Here is a 25,367-nt window from a genome sequence, read left to right on the forward strand (position 1 = left end):
TTTGCTGTTTCACAGTGTTTGCTATGTTGCAGTTTAACGGCCAGGTATTTCTCGTGACAGATTCCTTGTAATCACCAAAATGGTAATTTTCCCACGGAAGCTAACTGTTGAGCTTCACCGCTTAGTTTTTTTTGGGTTTCAGACCCCGTAGCTGCAGTCAACAAGGGGCGAAAACCGCTAAAGGGATACTGGACTTAGGGACCCCGGCTTAGTGACTGTAGGGCCCTGGATTAACGTAGTGGTTATATTCTCTTTGGCTCTGGAGAAAGTTGGGGGGGGGGGGGGGGGATAGCTGGGAAGGAAGCGCGGGGGAAGGATAGGGAAACCTGTTAGAATGGGAGGAGGAGCAAAGATCAGGAAATATTCGTGAGCCTCTATATGTCTCAATGGGAATTGGCAGCCGCTGGGTATGTACATTCTCAACTATGTGCCTAAAGCCGTGACAAAATATGTCCCACCGTGCGTGGGCGTACATTCGGTGGGGCGCTGGTGACCGAGCGCACCAGAATTGCCTCTTGGGTGAGATGTGGTTCATATATTTATCCGTATGGGTCCGTTTCTGTTACTGTATGACTCAGAATTACGGATGATTAAAACATTTAAGAAGGCAAGAGATTTATTATGTTCTAACTTTATAGTATGTAAGTAGTTAGATTTTATTATTGAAGGTGGTTTAAAAAATGTAGTTATTTTATCAGATAGTAAAATTGGGAAAGTTTTTACATGCCGTTTGTAAAACCTTGGTGAAACTTGGAAACTGAATTTAAATAAACTAGTTATAATTTTGATGAAATGTTATAAAAAGTTGCGTAAAATGGCACGTCAGCTAGAGACCACAAACAAGCATCAGCACAAAGTTGTATCGGAAGATTTGACTTTTTGACGTAAATTATTCGTGTAGTAAATATGGCTGACGAACTCAATGTTGACAGTCTAATTCATAGACTTTTAGAAGGTAAAGTACATTTTATTGCATGAATACGTGCTTTAAATATTTTTTTGAATCCGTATTTAATGTCTCATCATAATGGGTTCTCGCTCAGTATGCTCTTGTTGCGTAATTATCACTGAGTATGTAGGTATAGAAACGTCAAACTCATAAATAAATCGATTATCCTCAATTCTTATCTGATTCTACGTTTAATGGGATATTTATATGATTACCAGACGTCTATTTTGGTCACGGGAATAAAGTGTTATCCACAATTTTACAGGCAACATAAATTTGTAAAGTTTATAGACGATCTCACTAGCATCAATGATGTCAGCTTTCGTAGCATGGAACACCGCCATAGGCCTATTGTTTTGTTTTATTCAGCGTTTTGTATTAATTTACTTAAATTTAATATGTTTATTTCACTTTATTGTGCTGCTTTTTGATGGGTTACCACAGTGTACAGACTGCAGCAGGAAAACGCAAGGAGAAAAGGGAAATTGAAAGACATCTTTTCAGGAGAATGTATGATTTCATACAGAATTCTTGCCAGAGTATTAAGCTAGATTGTTTATTTTCTTCCTCCCTTAGTGATCTGAACTGCCAAATATTTGTGCTCATTGAAAATACTTATCTTCATTATTTTATTTTTTAACCTTTTTACTTGTTTGATTCTTCATAGGTAGGAACTAAAAATAGCCACTGAAGTCTATACAAAGCAAAGCAAACAACTATGGAATGGGAGGGTCTTGCAATTGTATTTTGTGTTTGATTGTACAACACATATTGTGGAACTATGATATTTAACATATTCATGAAAATCATATTTGCAAACTTACATTAAAAGTTTTGATACAAATGATGATTCTACAAATATACATTTTTACTTTACATTTTATTTTGTGACTTTCCCCCATTGCTGGAAGAAGCACTTTATTAGCATGTTATAAAATGTTTGCTTCATATTTTAATATAATACACATGTAAATAATTGCAACATTTTGAAAGTATTGATAAGCTGTGTCATATCACTTAGCATGTTTTAGACCCATTTATTTGTATATTGCGTGAATAGGCAGCTTGTATTGTATAATGCAAAATGTTCTTACGACAACACTACAGTGCTTATTATTTGTTTGTTGTCATAAAATTTTAAATGTTATAATTGCTTGGGCACAATTGAATTGTTTACTCATTATTGCATATCATTGTGTATGTCTACTCTAATTATTGTATTGCCTTGACCAAATTATGAGTACTTATATATATTTAGTTAGGGAACCTAGGTAGGTGACACTACAGATGCTAAGGCCATGTTTGACATGTTCTTGAGTCTTGCCTTTTAACCCTGCCATCAACATAATTCATATTGCATACATTTTTTATGCATTTGATATTATATAATCTATAAATTGATGTAATAGCTGATGATATTGGTCACAGTTCGAGGATGCAGGCCCGGGAAGACAGTGCAGATGTCAGAGTCAGAGGTCCGTGGCCTCTGTACCAAGTCCAGGGAAATATTCCTGCAACAGCCGATACTGTTGGAATTGGAGGCACCACTCAAAATTTGTGGTATAATTTTTGTTTAACACTAAATCAATGTTTTTGGCTTGTTCATTATGTACTAGAATGAGGTCACCGCTGTGAATAGTATATCAGTTGATTCATAATGTTATGTTTATAGATGCAACATTAATATACTGTCAATGCACAAACAACATAATATTATAATTGGTTAACAATTAATATTTTTAATATTTATATCGTTTGGTACTTATGTCTTATATACGGTCATCTTGACATTGCATTACTTTAATATGAAACCACTTAGTAAAGTCACCCAACTGCATTGATGGTCAGTGGAGTGGGGTCCAGCAGGGTGTTGACTGACACTTATTGCCCCTCGACAGTTTACCGGCCTGTTGAAGCCAGATATACACAGGCTGTTCTCGGAACGCGACATACCTATGTGGGCCACCATGGCTGGGCTATGGCTTTAACACCTTACCTTTGGTGTTCGTTATCCGGGCGGATATAAAATATTTCCTACAACTCCAATAAGTTAGTTGTAAATTTAAATTAAAGTAGTGTATGTTTCAAACAAAAATAATATAAATAAAATGTTTTAATTTATTAACTTCTTACCGCTTCTACTACTCCAAGAGAATTTGTCATAGCGACAACAACATTCTTGTATTCAAAAAAACACCCAGACTCACATCATATTCTCGGTAAGCTACAAAATGATAAAAAAATCTGATAAGAAATATGAAATTTTTTCAGAGGATCTTCTGCAAAAACTTGGCAAAGCTAAAACCAAGTATGTGGTTTCATAATGCAATGTCGAAATGACCCTGTATAATTAATTTAAAATTATTTAATTTAAACAATGCTTGGTTTAACTTATAAATAAATATTGGCAAAAGATGTTGCAAGTTGTTGAAGCGGTGGCAATAAATACTTCAAGCATTTCAATATAGATATTATAACACATGTTGAAAAAAGGTATTGATTTACCCCAATCACATATTTGGTGTACACAAGCAGGTGTAGTCGAGTTGGGTGTGGAATAGACTGACGAGACAAATGTCTGCAGGTTCAAAATCCAAGGGCACACAAATCTGACTTTTCTAAAATTATGTGTGTATACTTTGTAAATCATTGCTTGCTTTAACAAGATTTTTGAAGGAAATCATCATGAGGAAACCTGCATACTTGGGAAATTCTCTATAGGGATTTTGAGGATTTATGAATTCTATCAATCCACACTAGGCAAGTGTGGTGGAGTGAGGCCTAATTCCTCTCAGTAGTAGAGGATGCCCGTGCCCAATCATAGGACACTATAGAATACGAGGCTGATATTATAATATTATTATTATCTTGCATGTTTTAAATCAGATGGTTTATGTTAATTAAATCCAGGATTACACTAATTTTATCACTATTTTGTGGTTTATGAATGTAGAAATGTTATTACATATCTTTCAGGATAACATCTGTGTTATATTTCAGGTGACATACATGGCCAATACACAGATTTGCTACGTCTCTTTGAATATGGTGGGTTTCCACCAGAGGCTAACTATCTATTTCTTGGTGACTATGTGGATCGTGGCAAGCAATCCTTAGAAACAATATGCCTTTTACTTGCTTACAAAATCAAGTACCCAGAGAATTTCTTTTTACTCAGAGGTAATCATGAATGTGCCAGCATTAATCGTATTTATGGTAAGTAAACTTTTTAATTAGAAATCATTTGTTTTTTCATAATTGCATGTGGTCGCACTGATAAGGTCCACAATTTTTTTTTTGTATTGTTTACTTTCACACTATAATTATCTTTTAAATGAAAATCTAACAATTTTATAAGTAATAAATTTTGTATTCATTTATAAATAATTATCTGATGCATTTGAGAATAAACTCCACTATTTTATAAGCTACAATGTAATTGTGTATTGTATATACTTTAGTAATTTAATTAATTAATAAGTATACTTATTATTCCGTCTATAAATAGTAAGTAGCTTAATAAATTTTCCTTATAGGTTTCTATGATGAATGCAAACGCCGTTACAACATCAAGCTGTGGAAGACATTCACAGACTGCTTCAATTGCTTGCCCATAGCTGCTATCATTGACGAGAAGATTTTCTGCTGCCATGGTGGTCTCTCTCCAGATTTACAGGGCATGGAGCAAATCAGAAGAATAATGAGACCCACTGATGTGCCTGACACAGGTAAATGAAATAATTACATAATCATAATAAATTATACAGGTAAAGAAAAAAAATATGGTCAACAAATAGTAAACTTTTTTAAAGTAATGGTCTTATTCGGGCCTGCTAATTACTTTGAATATAAAGGATGACTCAGATGTAGGTTGATGTTTGTTTAAATATATATATTTTTTTATTTACCATAGGTATAATATGAATTTGTTATATTATTTATATGGCCCTGCTAAAATGAGTCCACTGCACTGATTCTAATTGGTTCAGGATTCAGATAGCGTATCAATTGACGAAAGATTAGTCCCACGCCAATGAACACAATTATGTCTGCCTGTTTGACACCAGATATTCATACGCTAATACCGGAACAGGACACACTTACATATTATGATGGTGGGTTTTAAAGCTTGTATGAGTATTACCATCTATGAAAAACATAGCTTCGCGCCATGCACTCCTACGCGGATGCGCGTAACTGTTGCGTGGACAATGAGCGTTCAGAGGCGTTCTCACTACTTTGCATTATGAACGTACAAACATATTCTGTCAGTCTATATTGAAAACGTATTGTGGCGTCTCGTTGTGGGTCGCATTGCGAGATTCGTCTAACGCTAACTAACGCTGTATAATAATACAGCATCTAATACGTCATACGTGTTCGGTGTCAATTCGGCTTGCAACTCATCCCAGGTGAAAAGCCTTTCCGGTTCTAGACGTCCTACTATGTACTCTTCTCAGATAAAAAGTAGCCTTTGTCCTTATAGTTCAAGTTTACTTCGTATAAAATTTCATGAAAATCGGCTCATTGGTTTGGCTGTGAATAATGGACAGTTGTATTTATATTTGTATGGAAACTCTCTACAACTGGCATGCCAACCACATCCAGCCGGTGAATATCTTCGGCGCATAGAAACGGGTTCCTTTCCCCTCTGGCGTCAAAGTTACCGGCAAGTTAACACACAGACTGAAGTCATAACAATGAAATATCCAACCGTGAGACGCACCACGCGCGGGCTGTTGTCCCGCACTGGCGTTGAGCTGCGCTACACCAATACCACCAACACACTTTATTATGAATTCGCATCGGCAATATGGGACACCATCACTATGTGCGGGAAATAAATCTCTTTTTAATCAGTGCAGCGTTCCTCCTAGGGCGAACCGTTGTCATCATAGTCGAAACACGTTAGGTGCACCTAATCCACAATGTTTTAATTGAAAAAGCATAATAAAATTATCGGATATACGCTAGCATTAAACATTTTCTATTGGTATTCGGACTGGAATAAAATAATAATACTCATAAAGTTGAAATATTTTTTTAAAAAATTAACGCGGGTGTGTGTGTTATATTGTGCGCAATAGATGAATTTGGATACGTAGCGCATGTGATCAATGGATTACGCACCACGCTTGACATTTGTTATCTTATGACAATAGCAAGTGTTAGCTTATGTCTGTCACAATCATAATTTTATATTTTTTTACACGTAACACGTTAAAATATGTACCGACAGCTCCATAGTGAATAACTATTTTTAGCACGATGCTTTGATGTAAATGCTTATACAATTTTATGCTCTTGCGTTAAACAGTTTTCGGATTTCATTGCACGTTTTACGGGTTTTATTTTTAACCTCGCCTTTAGTATCCCTTGGAATAACTACGGGCTGCATCGCGGGATTAAAATAAAATTAGTAAAGCACACGTAACACGAGAGATTGTGTAATTTAACAAGATATGGCAAAAATCCAAGACGGCTTCTAATTAAGCGTAATTGAAATAACAGTTACGTAAATAAATTTATGTTCAGGGTGAAATAGCTTTGCTTACCAAATATTTTAATGAACGTTATCTTGTTATGCCACTTACGTTAAGTAGATAATATTGTATAATTTTGCCTGCAGCCGCCCGCCTAAAGATTTTCCGGAATAAATTATTATATTGCCTATAGTCTTCCTCGATAAATGGGCTATCCAACCATAAATGAATTGTACAATTCAAACGAGTAATTCCTGAGATTAACGCATTCAGACAAACTCTTCAGCTTTATACAATAGTATAGATATAAACAGCTAATTATTACTATGCATTTGTAGTTAAGAAGAGCAAGAAAGTGATTTCTTCAGGTTGATAGACGGCATGGTCTTTTCCAGGATTGCTTTGTGATCTGCTGTGGTCTGATCCCGACAAGGACGTGCAGGGCTGGGGCGAGAACGATCGCGGAGTGTCGTTCACATTCGGGCCAGATGTCGTCAGTAAATTCCTCAACAGACACGACTTGGATTTGATTTGTCGAGCTCATCAGGTTAGTGTTCATCGGTATTTAGACGGATATATAGTCCATTTTTTTTACATATTGGAGCCTGATTTGATTTTAATACTAAAGATAAAGTTAACGAGAGATGTAGCAATTTCCTTTTATGGATTTTATGATAAAAGCTAAACGATTTAACATATCTGGATAATGTAACCATGGATCATAGTTTTATATCTTTTAAAACATTGAAAAGTAATTATGTTATCCCCGCTTAATCTGAATGTATTCGCAGGTGGTAGAAGATGGTTACGAGTTCTTCGCAAAGCGACAACTGGTGACATTGTTTTCTGCGCCCAATTACTGCGGTGAATTTGATAATGCTGGTGGTATGATGTCCGTCGATGAAACACTTATGTGTTCTTTCCAGGTAAGTAAAATCTCTTTTAAGCTATATTGATCGCCTCTATAGACTAGTTGCAATGTACTTGGTTTGTAAATCTTGAGGTTCAGAATTCTATCAGGGGTCTAAATTTGAGGTGGTAGTGGGGATTGGAATTTGTGCGCAAGGTCAATTTCAAAAAAGAAATATCAATTTGATAGAGGTTCTCAGTCAACTACACGATTTCGCAGATACTAAAACCATCTGAGAAAAAGGCGAAATACCAGTACAACGGAATCAACAGCGGGAGGCCAGCCACGCCTCAGCGGTCGCCACCTAAGAAGAAATAACTGACGTTTGGTATCCAGTGTGCTGCTCAGTGAGAGGAATGCTACAAATAATTAATTATATCATGTATTATAATTATTACGTTAGTGTGGTCATTGGACAGAGCCGAATAGTATGTTGTGTAATGTTAAAATAATTTATCGATTTGCTTGTGCCTTCTTATTTTTAATTTTTATTATTGATGTGAGTGATATTAATTTATAAATTTAGTTCTGCCGTCTTTGTGGGTTGAACAGACATGACGTATTCGGCGATGCCTCGGTGACTATTGCTTTTTCGATCCCTGATCTATGGCAGCCTTATTACCGGTATCATACCTTGTTGTGTTATCGTAACCTGTTGATGTTGTAGTAAATTGTTTCGTTGATTGTAAAGAGTTTGATGTGGCAAGCGATCTTAAAGATGCGGGCATTGGACACGAAAGCGTCGTTACATCTTCACGATATCTATTTATAAGTTGTAGTGGATCGGAAGCACATTCGCTTTGTTTATTCTGTAACTATTGTGCCTATAAATGTAAATTATATATAGGTCTCGTAAGCGACGATAATTGATTAATTTGAAAAATTCTAGTTTGAATTAGGCGGAATTATTCGACATGCACCATCGTCCACAACTTTCCCCTTTATATGTAGTTTATTTCTAGTTAATGGTATTTATTTTATGGTCCCAACATGGAACTGGCCTAAGACATGATATTAACCTTCACTTGGTCATAGCAATAAGTGTTCCTTATCAGTTCTAGGACTCCATTGCAATGTTTTGACGTGTTTAGGGAGTGATATAATTATACTTGGTGAAATTAATGTTATTTTGCACTCAGTATTATTCTTACGAATTAAGTAGTTTTCAAAATTTGGCAACAAATGAATGTGATCTCCCTGCTGAGGCTTAACCTTGCGGCTTGCTATGGTCTGCTGAGCCTTAAAAAGAATTTATATAATTTTGGAAGTGTGGTAGAAACAGTGTAGTCCTCGCAACAATAGTGCAATTGCTATATTATTATATTATAAAATTATATGCAGATTTTGCATTGTACAATTTTATTTTTTAGCTATGTTAACAATGTCAAATGATTTTTCATTAATAAATATTACTATTTAAACTAAGAGGTTTATTTTTGTTTCATTTTCACATAGGTTTGCATTTACAATAATTGTAATTTCCTTACAACTTTTTATGTATCTACTAAGATAATAAGCTAATTATATTATTTACATGACATTTGTTCATCATACTTATCGCATACTTATTGAATTAATTGTTGATAGAGAATGTGTTTTATTAAATAAAAATCTATGTTCTTATTTTGTAAACTGTATAATATTTAGCTAATACAATAGCAAGATTTAGAATAATTATATTATCAGTATCACTTGACACTTTCAAAATTTATGCTCTATTTTCTTCTACTATTAGGAAAAAGTATTTCGAAACAATTACATTAAGAAAAATTTGTTGTATTGTTTTTTTCTCAGGTGTGTACAATTTTTTCTGAAATATAAATTTTATTCAAATAATAATTTCATCAATTTATTTCATTATTTTCCAAATCTTTGTCTGTCCAGCAAACATCTTCATCACACTTTTCAATACCTATTGTTTTAAGTAAGTTCTCATGATTTTCATATTTTTCATTAATTTTTATTATAAAATCTTCATTTTTCTTCTGGTATTTTTGAATGTCCATTTGTAAGGCTTTAAGATAACCCCGCCTTGCAGATAGGACTTTCTTTAACTTATTAACTCTTGTCTCATATTCTTTAGCTAGAGATTCCAACAAAATCTTTTGTTTCCGCAAATTGGCGGCATCACTAGCTTTCAACTGAGATTTTACATTTCCAAGTTGTGGTCTCCTAAAAAGCCAAAAAATGATTAGAGTTATAAAAACCAATAAAATAAAGGTTGCAATAGTTTTTATAGGCACTGACAAAAAAAAGTGCTAATAAAAAGTTTTTACAAACTGATGCAATTGAAAATTTAACCATTATTTGGATACTAGCAATTAACATAGTGTTAATTTTTAGCCAATTTCCATTTTAATGTAAAGAATAATATTTTCTTTCCTAAATAAATCCGTGTGCAATTCCTCAAAACCATCATCATCAACAGTTCTAGTATAAGTTTTTTTCTTTTAAAATGTATATTGCGAGGTTGACAATATGGAGTCGGGATAGTGTTAATTGCTAGTATCAATATGCACTATGAGAAGAGAACCATGGAATAGCCAATGTAATAATTATACACAAATAGGTTGCAGTTTAAACTTAAATATATAGTAACAGAGAAGATTGTTTGCTTGCACCTTTAACATTAGGAATTTCCCAGAAAAGTTTGCAGCCGGTAAAATTCTAGGCACAAGCCTGATGGTTATCTTTACTGAACTAGCATGATTAACTCCTTTCTCAAAGATAATATAATGTATATAATTTCGGTTCTTCTAAAGTTAGGTAATTAAATTCATACCATAGAGTTGCGTTTTCATCAATTTCTGTATATTTCTCTTTTTGTTTTTCCAGTACTTCAAATTTCTCAGGCATATTTTCGTATTCCCACAGGGAACTCAATTCCTGTACCATTTCATCAAAAATACCCTGTTTTAGACAACTGAACATGGGAACCCATTTTACTCGCCTCAGTTTGGCTTTTGGAACTGTTTCGAGAAAGTCTTCATCTCTGAAAAGTTGATATGCAAATTTATTTGTAGAAATACTTAAGGTGGTAGCTCAAGGTCCATTTTCATACATTTTGTTTCGGCTTTAATCTGGGTAACTAAACAAGTATTGGCAAGTAAAGAATTTAAATTCACGTCTAGTTAGTGATTAGTTCTCGCAGTTGAAAGAAAAATGTAAAAATAATTAATTATCATGGATATTTCTGCCTTTAAAATTTCGTCATATTAAATTTTAAAGGCCGAAATATCCATGATTATTAATTATTTTTACGTTTTTCTTTCAACTGCGAGAACTAATCACTAACTAGACGTGAATTTAAATTCTTTACTTGCCAATACTTGTTTAGTTACCCAGATTAAAGCCGAAACAAAATGTATGAAAATGGACCTTGAGCTACCACCTTAAAGTCAAACAAAACAAATGAAATTAAATTACTAATTTAAGTTTACTTACTTTACTAGGTTTACTATATTCCCGAATTCTTTTAGAATCACAAAGTTATCGAAAGCCATATTTTCTGAGCTTGTTCTGTTGACATCATCACCAGTACCACAATCTTCAACATTTTCACCCATGTCGCTTATTTATTAAGTATGTAAGTATACCTTTTTTATTTTAATCAATTTAGGTACAGTGCATGAAATATAAACGACAACAATAACAATTCAAAATTCAAATGAATGGATCGTTTATTTTCCTCTACATTCTCTATACTATCAACTATGCCATAGACAATGTATCAATTTGCCATTGTTGTAATTACCAATCACCATAAAAAAAATATTTTTTGATACTAGGTTTCGACATCCTTCGTGAAAATAGTAAAATGAGAAAACTCAGAATAAACGAAAAAAACTCTGACAATCATTTGACATTTAAAAATATTGTTAGGTATAAAACCTGAGTACAAAACATATAAAAAATGTTGTGCAGCGAGTTATTAGGTAAACTCATATGAGTTGCTTATGCATAGCATAGTATTTGACCGTAGCCATTTTTGTTGAAGAATAAAAAAGTGTCTATAGTCAATAGGGATGTACATTGCACAATGATCAACATTGTTATCTAGATAGGAATTGATTTTGCGTCAAAACATGTTTAGTCAATCTTCAAATTTTTATTGCATGGATTTAAAAAAAACGTAATAACTATTTGTTTAATTTCTATTCTTACTTTATATTCTTTTTGAATAAATAATTACATCGCGCCATCTATTACTCTTACCAGGCAACATTTATAACATTTGAAAATTATCCCATTCGAATCCGACAGATGTCACTACGTATAGTAATTCTAATTTTGTATCTGGGCGGTGATACAATGTTAGTTGAAAAATAATATTTTTCTCTTTTTTTCTCTTTAATTGAAATAATAAACAGCTGCGGTTATATTGAAAACTATTTAGATAGTTACATAGATGTATAATAGAAACTATAGATGTAGGTAAGTACGAACTATAATGGCAAATCATTTAGTTATAGAGTTTAACATAGCCTGTTATAATAAATATTAACGTATAGTAATTCATATTAACTGTGTAGATTCCAGGATCTTAATCGTCTCCTAGCTACCAAACTGGGCCTTAATTTAAGCATCAAAATAGTTGGTAATCTAGTAAAGTTTTTCCAAAATCTCTAATATTCATATTTATCCACTGTCTTCGTGGAGTAGGGGTATTGCGATATAGTAATATCGCAATACGCCTACTCTACTACTGGCTACTGCGATGCTGAGGTCGCGAGTTTGACTCCCAGGTCTGGAAAAGAACTCTTCAGAACAACAGCCTTTAGGTAACAACCGATTAGAATTTTCTGCCCAGTATTACTTACCACCTATATTCGCTCCTACTAAGTACGTCATGGGAAGCAATTAGTGATGTACCGGATACTCGTGTCCGTAAACGGGGATTGTAGATATCCGATGAAAGATAATATTCTTATTATTTTATGGAATGTGTGTATAGGATTATTTTTTATTTTAATTGAATAATAAGACGATCATGCCGCTGACTGATGGAAACTATACGATCGCTCATAAAAAGCGGCAACACCATCAAGTACTGAATATGTGTTTGAGGGTAACTAAGTATTTATTTATTATCCAATATACGGATAAACATAAACTATACCTACGTACCTAGTTAATATGTTTGTATTTGTGTTCTTTTTAAATCTAATTTGTACTTACTTACATATATTGAGCAGCAGTGAGCTGCTAGCCTCTCGCCACGGTGATGGCAGAAGACATTTGTACCTTATTGGATAGTGGTCTCTACCACCGTATATATTTAGTCAAAACCTTAGAAAGTAACTCGTTTCCGAACATGTGTACAGTAAAACAGAGCGGAATAATGTAAGTGATCGTTGATGGTACCACTGTCTCTCGTGGTTTGGCATTAAATTTGAATTAACTATTTTCTTTGTACACATTCACCATCAGGTCTAAACTAGTTACTAACGAAAACGTCATTGAGGTAATTTTCAGGACAAAAAAATTAAAAATTAAGTATCTTCCAAGCAGCAGTTGGGTTCCATAACCGATCCTGCACTACATACTTATACACAAAAAATATACTTACTTAGTTTTAGGTATTATAACGCGATCTTTAAAAAAAAAACTTTTTTTAAAATGATTTGATGACTTCATACAATAGTGCTTTCTGAAGATAGTAGGTATTGCTTTTGGACGTAATTAGTATTTACGCTATATAAATTCTATTGCAAGCGACGTGGTGTTTGTGAAATGTTTACCACACCCACTAATGCTATGATCATCTTGTCTAAATGGAAATAAGCTATGGCGTTCAGGCGTATTTGCTTTTTTGTTATAAAAAATATATATAAAATTATACATATAATTTCTCATTTATTTTTATGTGCAAGGATTATTGTTCACTTTATTCTAATATAATGAAGGTATCTATTACATGTCGAGATAAGTATCTTGTGATGATTAGATGAATAATAAAACGAGTATTAGGTTTTTTTAGGTTTTATTGATTTTTTTACTTTTTGGAATAAATAAAAAATATTTAAAGGTAATAAAAACAAAACTTTTGTAACAAGTTCATTTCCGTGGCAGTGACTATGTTATAGCAGTCTTTGAGATCTTACGTGAAAATCCTTTTATTGTTTTTAATTTTAAAATATTATAAACAAGTCGATTTATTTTTTGAGTTATTTGATTAACATAGTCAAAGTTATAACAGAAAAGTTTATAAAACATAGTGTTTAATTAAATGTTGTAAATAACTTAAAATAATCTGGGTTTGATGTCCGGCCCTTTAGAAGGCAGCAGCTGTAAAAGAAAACGAAGTAATGGTAAAATAAAAATTTTGATATAGGTAAGGCGTACCTTCTAGTCAGGTAAGATATATATTTTTTAATTTCGCTGTGCAGGTAAAAGAACCATGCATTTTACCCCATAGTTAATAGTGCGATAGTTTTCATTTCGTGTACCAAATGAAACGAAATTTCCGTGAGCATTAAATGTCAATATTATTGAAGTAAAATTAATAATTCGACTACATCGAATTATTAAATATAATTTTACTTTGTAGGGTACTTTATCTACTGTTAATATATAGGTATAATGTAGCGTAGTGGCGAGTAATAAGTGATAGCAAGTATTCTGAAATATTAAAAGTCCAAATGTTTAATTTTGTAAATAATCTTTTTCATATAATACAATGTTTAAACCATTTTTTCTTGCTATTTGCCAGGTAATTAGAATATACTCATAATTTTGTATATACTATATTTTTTTATTGCTTAGTAGTTGCTTGACAATCTGAGTAAAAAAAACCTCATGTATAAGTTATGACAAGAGTAACCAGATGAATATTTGTTCATAAAATAAAAAGTGGTCAAATTGTAGCTTGAGGTCTAAATATCGGCCAGTGATAATATTTTATAAATATAATAGTATGGCTTGCTAACACAGTATAAGTAGTTTCTTCTTGTAGTGTTGTGTCTAAACTTATAACATAATTAAGTACCTTATAGTTATAAGTACAAAAGTATTAAAATTCCACAAGGCATAGTGCAATTTGGTGTCATTCATTTTTTGTGCGAATTAAAATTAGGAGATAGAAATGGTCATTAAAATTATTTGGGAGTGAGTTGCGCAAAAATGGTAATTTTTGTGGCGACGCTTTATATACAGACGCTTAAAGAAGAAACTTTTAGTTGCCTAAAAATGTGCTGGTAACTAAAAGTTGCCGGGTAAAAGTCTGTGGAAACAATACCAATCATTATCAACAGTTGCTGGGCCATTATTCTCTATCTCACACGTTATTATGACAGTGCGTAACAAGCACGTAACACAACGCATCATGTTTAGGACTATAGAAATTTGGCTTACAGAATACCATTCCACGCACATTTCTCGAAGATAACATGACACGGCCGCGTTACGCGTTTACACTATCATACAGAATAAGGGCCCTGATTACCAATTTTGCGCAACTCCCGTAACTTGTGCGTATTAAATAAAAATGAAAGGGTTATTTCCAAGTACGTGTATTTAATAGAAAAACGTTAAAACATGTTTAATAATATCATGACATAAATGCCAAAAGTTCAGAATTATAAGGAAAGAAGGTTTAATGTAGAAAGAATAGAAAATGTTTAATACTTTGTGATTTCAAAAACATGTGCATTTGCCGATGATGGGTGTAAAACTTGCGCGTATGGAAACAGTGCACTGCTTGAAGAAAGAAAGCATTGTTGAAAATTAGTGAACTGGAAGTAGCCAACATAAACATTTTCGAATTTTTTATTGGTGAAGATTTAAATCGGTACGTAAGAAACGCATTGTGGTATCCCAGTAACAATTTAAAATAGATAAATACTACTAAATTTTGTGCAAGTTTCACAAAACGCTATATCAACTCGGTGATATGAATGCTATCTAAACATGAATATGATCCACAACGTACACATATAAGGATAAACGTTCAAGAACAAGGAGTTCTATCTAAATGAAACGGGGAACTGTATTCACCAGATACCTGCTGACGTTTGCATATTTAAAGACTACGAATGAACGGTAAAGTCTTGCTTATATCGCCGACGGTGAGCGCGTCTGCCACCATTAAATCTGCCGTAACCAGAAATCACAGCTATAGAAAATGTATTAAAATGCTTCATCATTTCAAAAAGATGTTCGGTAAGTCCATGACGATGATAGAGCGGTTCAAAGGCCATTTTGTACAGCTGACACCAATAAAGCTGTATGGCAATATGTACAGCGTTGCACTAACCTAACGGCCTGATCGGGTGCTTATCCCAGAGGTAGGTGCGTTTGACGGGCGACAGGTACGAGTCACGGATGTAGGAGGGGCTGCGGTCCCATCGAGCGAGGGGCTTCAGCTCCGGCCAGTCGTACCAGAAGGGGTCCCGAGTGATCGCCGAGATAGGTAGAGAGGGGCTCGGGTTGAAAATGTCAGCCCATGGCCTGCGCCGCAGACCGCCCAGGTTGTACAGCGGTGCACCTACGCCACAACTGTTCGTTTAGTGTCGGGACAACAGACTCACTCTCCCGTTTGTACTTCGTCAACGTCCACACAATAACAAAACCAAGCTTACTGTGTTTAGCCACTCGTTTGACAGGTTATGTTTACCACAATTAATATTATCTGATCTAAGAGCCCTACAGAGTCTTCAACTAAATCCTATAACGGGACAGGTTAAACGCCATTTCAGACTTTGACCTATCATTGTTTATGGGTATGTTAATTTTATTTGGGTACTAATCTTATTTTAGTTTTAGAATACGTGGTAAAAATATTATTGTAGTTTAAATAAACTCCATTGGGCTCTTAACATCTAATGGGAATTTATTAGAAATTACTTAATCAATTATATTAATAAGTAGTATATTTCTTGATTTTATTAATGCAATTATTATTTATTGCAAAAAATAATTATAATTATATTTACTTATAACTTTAATTATAACTAGTTAATGAGGTATGTTAATGTGACATGCATTTCATTAAAATGGTATTATGAAAAGAACACATACACTCATTTGGTGTTGTATTTACTATACACTGTTATTTACAAATACCTAGAACAGGAATGATTTCGTGAATAGAGACGTCCCGATTTCTTATTCACTTGAAAAGGATTACTGAAAAACATAAAGGGATAGGTTACGCTAACTAAGGATATTTTATTCACTCAAACGTACAGAGGTGGATCTTTTAGGCGGGTCTGTTTAAAGTTTGTTCAAGTTTCAGTTGAGATAGAGGGACGTGACGAAGACAGTGGGTGTAGGGGTCTGCAGCCCTTACCGTCGGCATCGAATGCGACCTCGCAATCACGCGGCGGGCTTATTCTCGGCTTCACAGGCGTCGGGGACTTCCCTCGGAGCGAGCGGTCAAAACCTGCCCATTTTTCGGCCTCCGCAAAAAATGGATCCTTTTTGAACACGTCCGATACTCTCGCCGGCCACGATCCTTCATGGCAAGTCTCACAATCAATATCAATCTTATGTGTGTCGAGGTCTTGTTATATTTGCCGCGGATGATTACCGAATTACTACTGGACACGGTTACGGCGACCCGCGAACCATCATCGGCTTCAAGAGTGTAGTGTTCTTATGATACATTTACATCAGCGAACATTCCGAAATGAAAGTCGGTTTGCTCATATTTACAATGCGGACCATGCACGTGAAAGGTTCCTAATACGTATACTTGCACGAAGTATACAAAAAGCTCGCAGTGACAATGTTTTTAATATTCGGAAAAATATTATCAATACGAATCTTTTTCAAAGCAGTGCAGGTATAGATATCGTTTATAGAAACAGACAGGTACTAAAACTACTAAATCAAAACACGAATTGATCTTTTTATGTTTTAATAAAAATATATTGTCGTAGGTAAAGTGTTAGTTAAAGTTTAAAACTTTGTACTATTCAACAAATTTATAGCAATATATTGCCTATTACTACACAATATGTAACAAATATAAACTTTAACGTTTATTCGCAGATATGTCTTGTTGAATAATTTACAACAAAGTATTTAAAATTTAATTATCAAATTGTCTACCAAAATATTTATATTTGTAATACAATAATTTAGAATTTTGTAAAGTAAAACAATTTTGATGGGTATGTGAAAACAACGTAGAACTTATAAGATAAACTGGTAACTGATATGACACAAATTATTTTGATATTTACTATCGCTAAAAATATTTACTTATTTATTTTTAGGGACAAAATCTTGACACGCAAATTAAATTCAATTAATTGAATTTAAGAGGTGCAAGTAGTCCTAATATATTACCTGAATCCACGTCATTTGCTATGCTTGGTATATTCGACATTTAGATACAATAACAGCATAATTACACAAAAGAATATCCCACACTTAGCTGATAACATGGATCAGAAAACAAAAGGTCTGTCAGCTCGTAGTTGCCCAAACGATCAGTCTTTGTGAGACACAAGCGCAGACTACATAAATGTGTTCAAGCAAAAAACGACCTTACAAACCCAGCTTATCCTAACTTAGCCTAAATGTAATCGTGCATAGAGACTTAGAATTTACCTGTTCCCCAGTGGGGCTTGTTGTCAGGCTCATATTCGATGCCTTTAAGACTCTTGGGCTGCAGAGGGTCGATGATGGGAGCGCTAAGGTCGGTGATGGGGTATGCCCGGTCCTTCAGGTAGAGACCGTAACGAGAGGGGTACAGACGGTCAATGGCGGCCAGCCTGTCGAGATGGTCTTGCCACGCCTTGTGGGCATCGAAGGGGTCGACGCCTCGTCGCACGCGTCTCGGTACGTGGTAAACTGTCATCAAACGACATTCAATAAATATATTGGAACTTGTAAAATCATACATAACAACTCACACAGATTTCATTTTACTGAAGATCCCTACACCTTACAGTTATTTAATTATGCTTGATATAATTATGTTTCACGCATTTGATTCGATAATGGAACCTTGCGTGACACAAAAAGAACGGCAATAATAAAAGATTTTTTTATATCATTTATCCTTTCAATAGGATTTTATGCCAAGAAAACCAATCTCAAAGACTTCACAATTTATGTAATGAATGTAAATCGAAGGCCATTTATAATCAAATTTGCAGACAGAATAGTAACATTGGGTTAGTAGATGCGCTATTAGTTTTCAGAAATAAAGCTTTACAGAATAGTCATTTGTACAAAGAGATAATGTGTAATGAGATTTAAAGAAAGCTGATCATAGAACTCACCTCTTCATCACATCCCTGGGCAGACTTGGTGAAATACAAGATTATTGAAAACCGATTAACTCATATACAATGTGAATCACCAGGGGTTGAGAAATAATAAATATGCATTACCTGACAAATGCTAGAAGATCGGAGAACGGAATATAAACAGTGACGTCGATGTAACATCCATGGATTTACAAGTGTGAAGTGATGATATGTATAAGAGGTGATTTCTACTAATGGCGCATGCGATTATTATTAGCATAAATGGTAAACCGCACAAGCAACATGTAGTGCAAAACTACGTGACTAAAGTTAACGAAAATGTAGCATAAAAATTAAACATAAGTACATAATATTTGTTTGTACGATGTCTTTCTCATATAACACAACTATGATTAACTTAACAAGATCTGAATGCCTATGTGCCTAATGAGTACATGGAAAACATTTGACACACATTTACATACAAAAACTTTATTTCACGTGTACACAAATTATTTTATTAACGTTTAGTCTGTATGTGTGTGATTCCATGTTATGTTAAATCGACCCGTCAAAATTTTGAATAATGCAGCTGTCATGAATATCAGCCAATCTTCGAGCTTGTGACAGGTTATGTCCCATTAAATGTTTTTTAAACATTTATTTATACTTTATAAAACTTTAATACAAATTTAACATAATAATATTACATAACATTATTAGCTTTGGTAGTTAATAGAAAATTATTGAAACTGTATAGCTAGCTGCCTTATTTCTCGTCTATAATAAACTATGGAACAACGATAACATAATTATTTCGACGCCATAGCTCATACTTATTATGTGATGAATAAAATATAAGTAATTTACGATATCCAGCGTTGGCTGAAATAGTTTAAGAAAAGATGTTTTAAGTATACATAAATGATTTACACCCATGGAGTCCTTTAAGCCTTTTGCGCTGAAACAAGCGATTTTTTACAAAACGAAGAGGTGCATCTTGAATTCAATATCTACACATTAAACAAAACTTGATTGTTTACAACGTTTAGTAACAACGCACGGAGCTGTTATATTTTACAATACCGTAAAATCGGTTTAATATCTACAAATATTATAGAATTGTGTAAGTAGATATATTTACAAGATGATTTGGTTTAACTTTGATCTTGGTTTATGATAGGATTGAATATAATACAAAGCACATAACCCAAGTTCATAATTTAATGTGCTAATTTCAAACAGTCAAAGGTTATTGTATAGCGATTGCCAAATTAAAATTTGTGTTCCAATGAGTGATGTGATGCTCGTGCCAATCAATTACTGATTCTTTCTGTTCAACGTCCAATAGCGTATAGACGCTAATAACCCTCTCAAGACTATAATTTATTATTTGTTAGATCTAAGTATTCGTTTCAGTGTGTGATTGGCAAGGCGATTAGTGTAGGCATCGTAGCGTTCTGTTTGTTTACTTACTTGGCCTGTACCAATCGAGAGAGCGAGGGTAGTTGTGGGCATAGATGGGGCGTGGGGAGTATCCGTAGATCTCGCGGTGGACTGGCAGGTAACGGTAGCCGGGGACGGTGATCCTCTCGGCGGCGGCGATGGGATCGTCGTAGATAGACTTGGAGTAGGGGTAGGTGGACAGGAGTTCGGGGAACACGCTGCGGCGTGTGGGCCTGTACCTCTCCTCTGCTCTGATGTCTTCCGATCCTGAGGTAATGACATTATGTTTAATTTATTGTAGGAGAAATGTAAAGTTTTACAAATAATTATAATAGACTTTACAACAAACAAGTGGAACTGAATTTTCATATTGAAGTATGTAAACAATATAAATGACTTATAAGTTGAATATAAACTAAGTGCTATCGGCTGTATCTCACCTTTTAGAGAACGCACAAAGGATTGCCAAAATCTGGCTTTCTTTGATGGCGTCTCATTTCTGCCAATCATTTCTAAATGAGTTTTAAACATTTTGGCGGCTTATGTCGTGCTCGTATTCTGTAACAAAAGTAATAACACATTTACAACGCCGTATGAGAGCGCCTAACAATGTTAGCACGATGCTTTACCAACGCATTAACCTTGAAGTTGTCGATACATATATCCTCAAGCTATGTCCAGGTGACATAATTGAGTACAATAGCGTGCTCGTTCCTCGTAAATAGAGCAATGACGTATGCAGAGTTAGCAGCACGGCCGCAAATAGCCGTCACGGCGTTGGCTGCCGTGTCGAATGGCCGAGGACTTGGACTCTAGCCAATCCCACTAGTATCGGGGAGAAATTTGAAAACGGCCGTTTTTACTAATGTCTGCTCGCTCCTTAGTTATTTTCGAGTTTCTGCTGACCTTGTTACAATCGATATGTCAGCGGCCTGCCGCAATGTTATTATATAATTTTCGTCTCGGTATTTAAAATTGTACGACCGCTGCTTAACAATTAACAACGAAATTTATTTACATTTTCAAGGATATTCATTTAATTCTGTAGGGTTTTCAAAATTCCTTTTTGCCATTAAATTACAAATATACGTTCCACTATTTTCCTGTTATAATTTATTATTTGCTAAATGATTTATTATGCTTGTTAAATGCTGAACCGCCTTTATATTCTTCGCTTTATCCAAGCTATGAACTATTTTCTCGCTAGGTATAGCTAAATAATTAACATTCCGTAAACTTTCTACTTTTATTCTAGGTATGATGTAATATGCGATCAATATTCAAACTGAATTTCAGTTTACCCTTTGATTTGCGTCACTGTTATATTTAGGAACAGAAAACCATTCAGTAAACTTCCAACGTAAACCAGCGTCTGTGTAGATAAAGCTATTTGGAATGGGCTGAACGATACATTCAGTCCATCTTGAGTTTAGATAAATACCTGATTTCTTGTTTGTATAAGAGCCGAAAGATGCCGTAACTGGCCTATCGTAGACACTATTTAACTAAATTATAGGCTATTGGTTAGAAATACAAAGAACGTTTGTAGCTGTGCCAAATATTTTACAATGAGGGACGGGATTTTAAGGATGCGGTTCAATTAAAATGTCTGTCTGCTTCAAAACGCTGCGGATTAGTGGTAAACTATTCAATTACCTAATATTGTGTTTATTACACTAAAGACAAGAGGCATTAGATTAAATTTTTATAATAATAAAATGTAATGAGTTGAATTATATTTTTGTTCAATGGCTAATTTTCTTACGTTTTATCATGATTTGTGTTGTTTTAAATTCTTCATTGTTTTAAGATTCCTAATAATTCATTAATATTGGCGAAAATTTGGAAAAAGTGCCTGATATAAATGGAGTATTGTTTATTCAACTATTAATAATAAAATTTTCATTACTTAAAATCAGATACCAAATACTTAAACGTGTAACTATGAAAATACTAATTGATGTCCAACCAAGTTTGCAAATCGGGTCAATATTCAAGGTCAATGTCAAATTTGATCCATATTCTGAAATTATAATCACACCGCACGCAGACGCTATTTCAAGAATCGAAGGTCGAATACTCGAAGAAAGCAGAATTCACGAGTAAAAAAAACAAAATAGTTGTGAAATGGATACAAAAATATACGAAGGCGCGTCGATTTAGCGGGATTGCAAATTTGGCGCGCGTCGAGTGCGGCCGAAAATAGGCGCGCGGGCGGCGGATCGAATTCACAGCATTCCCGGATCCAAGCACTGGTCAGCCGACGACAGGTGGGCCGCACCGCGTAATAACTCCATGTAACACGAATCGCCGGCCCATACATTCAACTATGTTAACCACACTTGTCAATAATTAGGAACAGTACTGGTACAGGTATAATGTACGTCTTATATGCATAATATTATGAATATGCATTAAATGTATGTTCCTCATTCAAATACACATCATATTATTTAGTTTAATTGACAAAAGCCAAAAAAATAACAAAGTAAAGGTAAAAATTAAATGGGAACGTATCAGCTGTAATCAAAAAAAATCACGAACTGTTGAAAAAAAATAAAAAAATAAAAAATAATATAGTAACTGTAAATCGTATCACTAATAAACGATGTTATTATTAATCAATAATAAACTTCAAATTATAATCACATTGCTTTAAAATTATAATTTTGTTTTAATTGTTAGATAATTTCTTCGTTGATTTTTCGCTTCTCTGTCAATAAGAGTGAAAAACTTACGTGTCTGCTGAACCAATGTTACCCACTAATCTCAACTAATGAGCGACGGGAGTGCAAGCTGAACTTGTGGCGAACGGGAGCGACATACAATTGCGCAACTTTAGAGCGAGACGACAAGCACTTGTGGCCGGTGGTTAACGCGCGAAGGGCAAACAACCTCGGACGGGCACACTGTTGGCACAGCCCTTACAAACTTAGCGTTAGAGCACTGGGCAGTTTCTTACCGATTAAATATTGGTCGTTAAATATATAGGGTTGTGTGGTTTCGTTGACGAGCCGACGTCGAGTGTCGGACCGGGGCGGGCGCGCACTGCCCGCGGGCGGCCGCGCTCCGGGCGCCTTCCACCGCCCTCCACCGTCCCCCACCGCCCCGCACCGCCAAACACCACCCGCCGCCCGCCCAAACTATTCAATCAACTTTTTATTTTGCTAATGTTTTACTATTTTACGTCGTTACCCAAACCGGACTTGAGCTTCGCATATTCGTTACGTAGGCTGCAGTGATTGAACACGCCAATCGAACTTTACTACGGCAATAAACACATCAATAAATACGATATAATTAGTATGGATATTAATTTTTGTGCGATTCGATACCTTAACTATTTTTGTGAAATGTTTTCGCTCTCCTCGAGTCATATGTTTCATTGGATTTCAAGGCCCCTTTAAATTATAGTGCATTTCAGTAACCTCAGGTATGGCCATAAAGATCACTAGTAGTTGGAACTGAAAGAGCATTATCATTGTATGAGCTGTCGGTTGAGTGATATAAAGCCTGCGAATAGAGTTTTCGAGGTAAATGTTAGAATTAGCTTATAAATCGCTGAACTAGCAGTGCACTGAAATAGCGCGGTATCGCGGTAGCGCGCCTTCACCTGAGATCATCCAAGTTCGCGGGTGATTCAGCCGATGCCACCGCGGTCGCTAGATTCCGCGCCGGTGACTGGCATTTGTTTACATATAAATATACTTATAATAGTCATACTATAATTATATAGGTAGTAATTTTAGAATTTAGAAATTTAGGTCTAACTTTACAATCAGAAGAAAATTAAACATCCTTAAAAAAACATTACTAAGCAGATACAACAGTGAAAGAAAAGGTCCTCAATTTTAACAAATTCATATGTAAGATGCTTAAAATGCGCTGGTTAGAAGGGTGGTGATCTAAAACAAATCTCAGTTGGAAATTGCGCTAGGTCCCCGGTCTAATAGGTGGCCTCGGGAGATTTAAGTAGATGGCGTTGGGTTCGTGCAAATAGTGCATGGATTGGTACATGGTTGATTTAGGGACTTTTGTTGCAGAACTGTCTTTTCACGTGAGAGAAACCTCGAGAGACATTTAGTAAAGAAATAATCCTTAGTTAATTCATTCCAAAAAAATATAAGCATAGCAAGTCTAATCGGAGTTTTTCTATGTCTCATAGGTTTAAGTTAACTATACCAAGGTAAATAGTGCATGCAACCCAATATAGACAAAATATAAACAGATGATTTATCGGATGTTCAATTAATACAGTTGTTATACTGTATCATGATAAATTCATAATTTTCTTCCAACTTTTCTTATTATTTCTCTCTCAGAGTTTTCCATGTACGTCTTTTCGAATAAAACGAATAGTCGTTCGCTGTTTTTAGAATTTCTTTTTATAGAAACTGAACAACACATTGTAGGTGTTTATTTATTTGCAGAAAGAACTCTACCTACCCTTTGATGCTGGAAACTCAATGACATGTGAAAATATATGCATCCTACAACCTTGTTACACTGCAAATAAATTTTGAAAGTGACATTCTAATAATATATCATTTGAAGTCACCGTTACAAAGTTTGTTGCACTAATTTTATTATTAGCTTCATGTCATATAAAGCGTTAATGTAAAAGGTGACAAAACATGTAAATATAAAGTTACAAGAAAAGGTATGTTGTCATAAAACTATGAAAATAAATATTGCATTATTTCTTAAAATTCTGAAGCGGTATTAATTTTTTCAAGGACCACAGTAGACAACAGAATGGATGTTATTTATTCTAAGATATTTGGGCTAAACTCTTGCTATATTTCTCTTACATGAAGTTCCAATTAATTGCACATTTTATACTCATTCAAAATAAGATTAGTTACAATACTGATTTTGTGGATTGGCATTATACATAATATACACTTATGTTTGTATGCGGAAAAAAGACCACAAGGTCGGCGCCACAGATGATGACCTCGGCATTAGTTATTTCAGAAACATTTTTCAGCTTTCTCGATCATTTATAAAATATATCCAGTTTTAAATTTAATTCGACCTACATACGCTTCGTAACATCGTGTAAATCGAGTATAGTTTAAAATAAAGTGAATATTGTCAGAGTTGTTAATCATCCTCATATGAAATAGATGTTAACTGCTCAAACCGTAATATTTATGTAATTTATAAAATTCGTACACTGACAAAACAACTTCTTATTGCTTGTGGTTATATGGTTATGGTTATGTCATATACTTCGACTTCTAAATATCTGCCCAATGTAGTTGACATAAAAAAAAAATTATAATTTTACCTTTATAAAGATAGTTACCTTATTTATATGATATTAGCTATACTGTTATTTGCCATAAGAGCTATTCTAGGGAAGGCTTTTTCAG

At 34.4% G+C, this 25,367-nt stretch overlaps 3 protein-coding genes across 9 annotated transcripts; 1 reads left to right on the forward strand and 2 right to left on the reverse strand.

The window, feature by feature from the left end:
- Window positions 1-818: 818 nt before the first annotated feature.
- On the forward strand, window positions 819-8,767 carry LOC115442098 (serine/threonine-protein phosphatase PP1-beta catalytic subunit). The gene is made up of 7 exons (XM_030167072.2): window positions 819-955; window positions 2,378-2,509; window positions 3,950-4,165; window positions 4,486-4,677; window positions 6,828-6,979; window positions 7,224-7,358; window positions 7,562-8,767. The coding sequence occupies exons 1-7, from the start codon at window positions 907-909 to the stop codon at window positions 7,658-7,660; spliced, it is 975 nt and encodes a 324-aa protein (XP_030022932.1). The 5' UTR covers window positions 819-906; the 3' UTR covers window positions 7,661-8,767.
- A 195-nt stretch (window positions 8,768-8,962) lies between these two features.
- LOC115442108 lies at window positions 8,963-11,174 on the reverse strand. Its single transcript, XM_030167082.2, has 3 exons — window positions 10,787-11,174; window positions 10,125-10,334; window positions 8,963-9,514 (listed from the first exon to the last, which is right to left on the reverse strand). The coding sequence occupies exons 1-3, from the start codon at window positions 10,906-10,908 to the stop codon at window positions 9,187-9,189; spliced, it is 660 nt and encodes a 219-aa protein (XP_030022942.2). The 5' UTR covers window positions 10,909-11,174; the 3' UTR covers window positions 8,963-9,186.
- A 2,134-nt stretch (window positions 11,175-13,308) lies between these two features.
- On the reverse strand, window positions 13,309-23,108 carry LOC115441862. 7 transcript variants are annotated; one of them, XM_030166778.2, is made up of 8 exons: window positions 22,952-23,108; window positions 20,430-20,547; window positions 20,020-20,256; window positions 17,900-18,142; window positions 16,632-16,796; window positions 15,597-15,827; window positions 15,345-15,433; window positions 13,309-13,630 (listed from the first exon to the last, which is right to left on the reverse strand). In XM_030166778.2, exons 2-7 carry the CDS (start codon window positions 20,518-20,520, stop codon window positions 15,363-15,365), a joined length of 1,038 nt encoding a protein of 345 aa, XP_030022638.1. In that variant the 5' UTR covers window positions 20,521-20,547; window positions 22,952-23,108; the 3' UTR covers window positions 13,309-13,630; window positions 15,345-15,362. The 7 variants fall into 7 exon arrangements, with proteins under 7 accessions (XP_030022638.1, XP_030022645.1, XP_037293375.1 ...); XM_030166785.2 differs by having other exon boundaries at window positions 15,338-15,433; XM_037437478.1 differs by lacking the exon at window positions 22,952-23,108 and adding an exon at window positions 22,728-22,872 and having other exon boundaries at window positions 15,338-15,433.
- Between the last annotated feature and the right edge of the window lie 2,259 nt (window positions 23,109-25,367).

This window comes from Manduca sexta, chromosome 11 (genome assembly GCF_014839805.1).
Source record: "Manduca sexta isolate Smith_Timp_Sample1 chromosome 11, JHU_Msex_v1.0, whole genome shotgun sequence".
Taxonomy (NCBI): Eukaryota; Metazoa; Arthropoda; class Insecta; order Lepidoptera; family Sphingidae; genus Manduca; species Manduca sexta.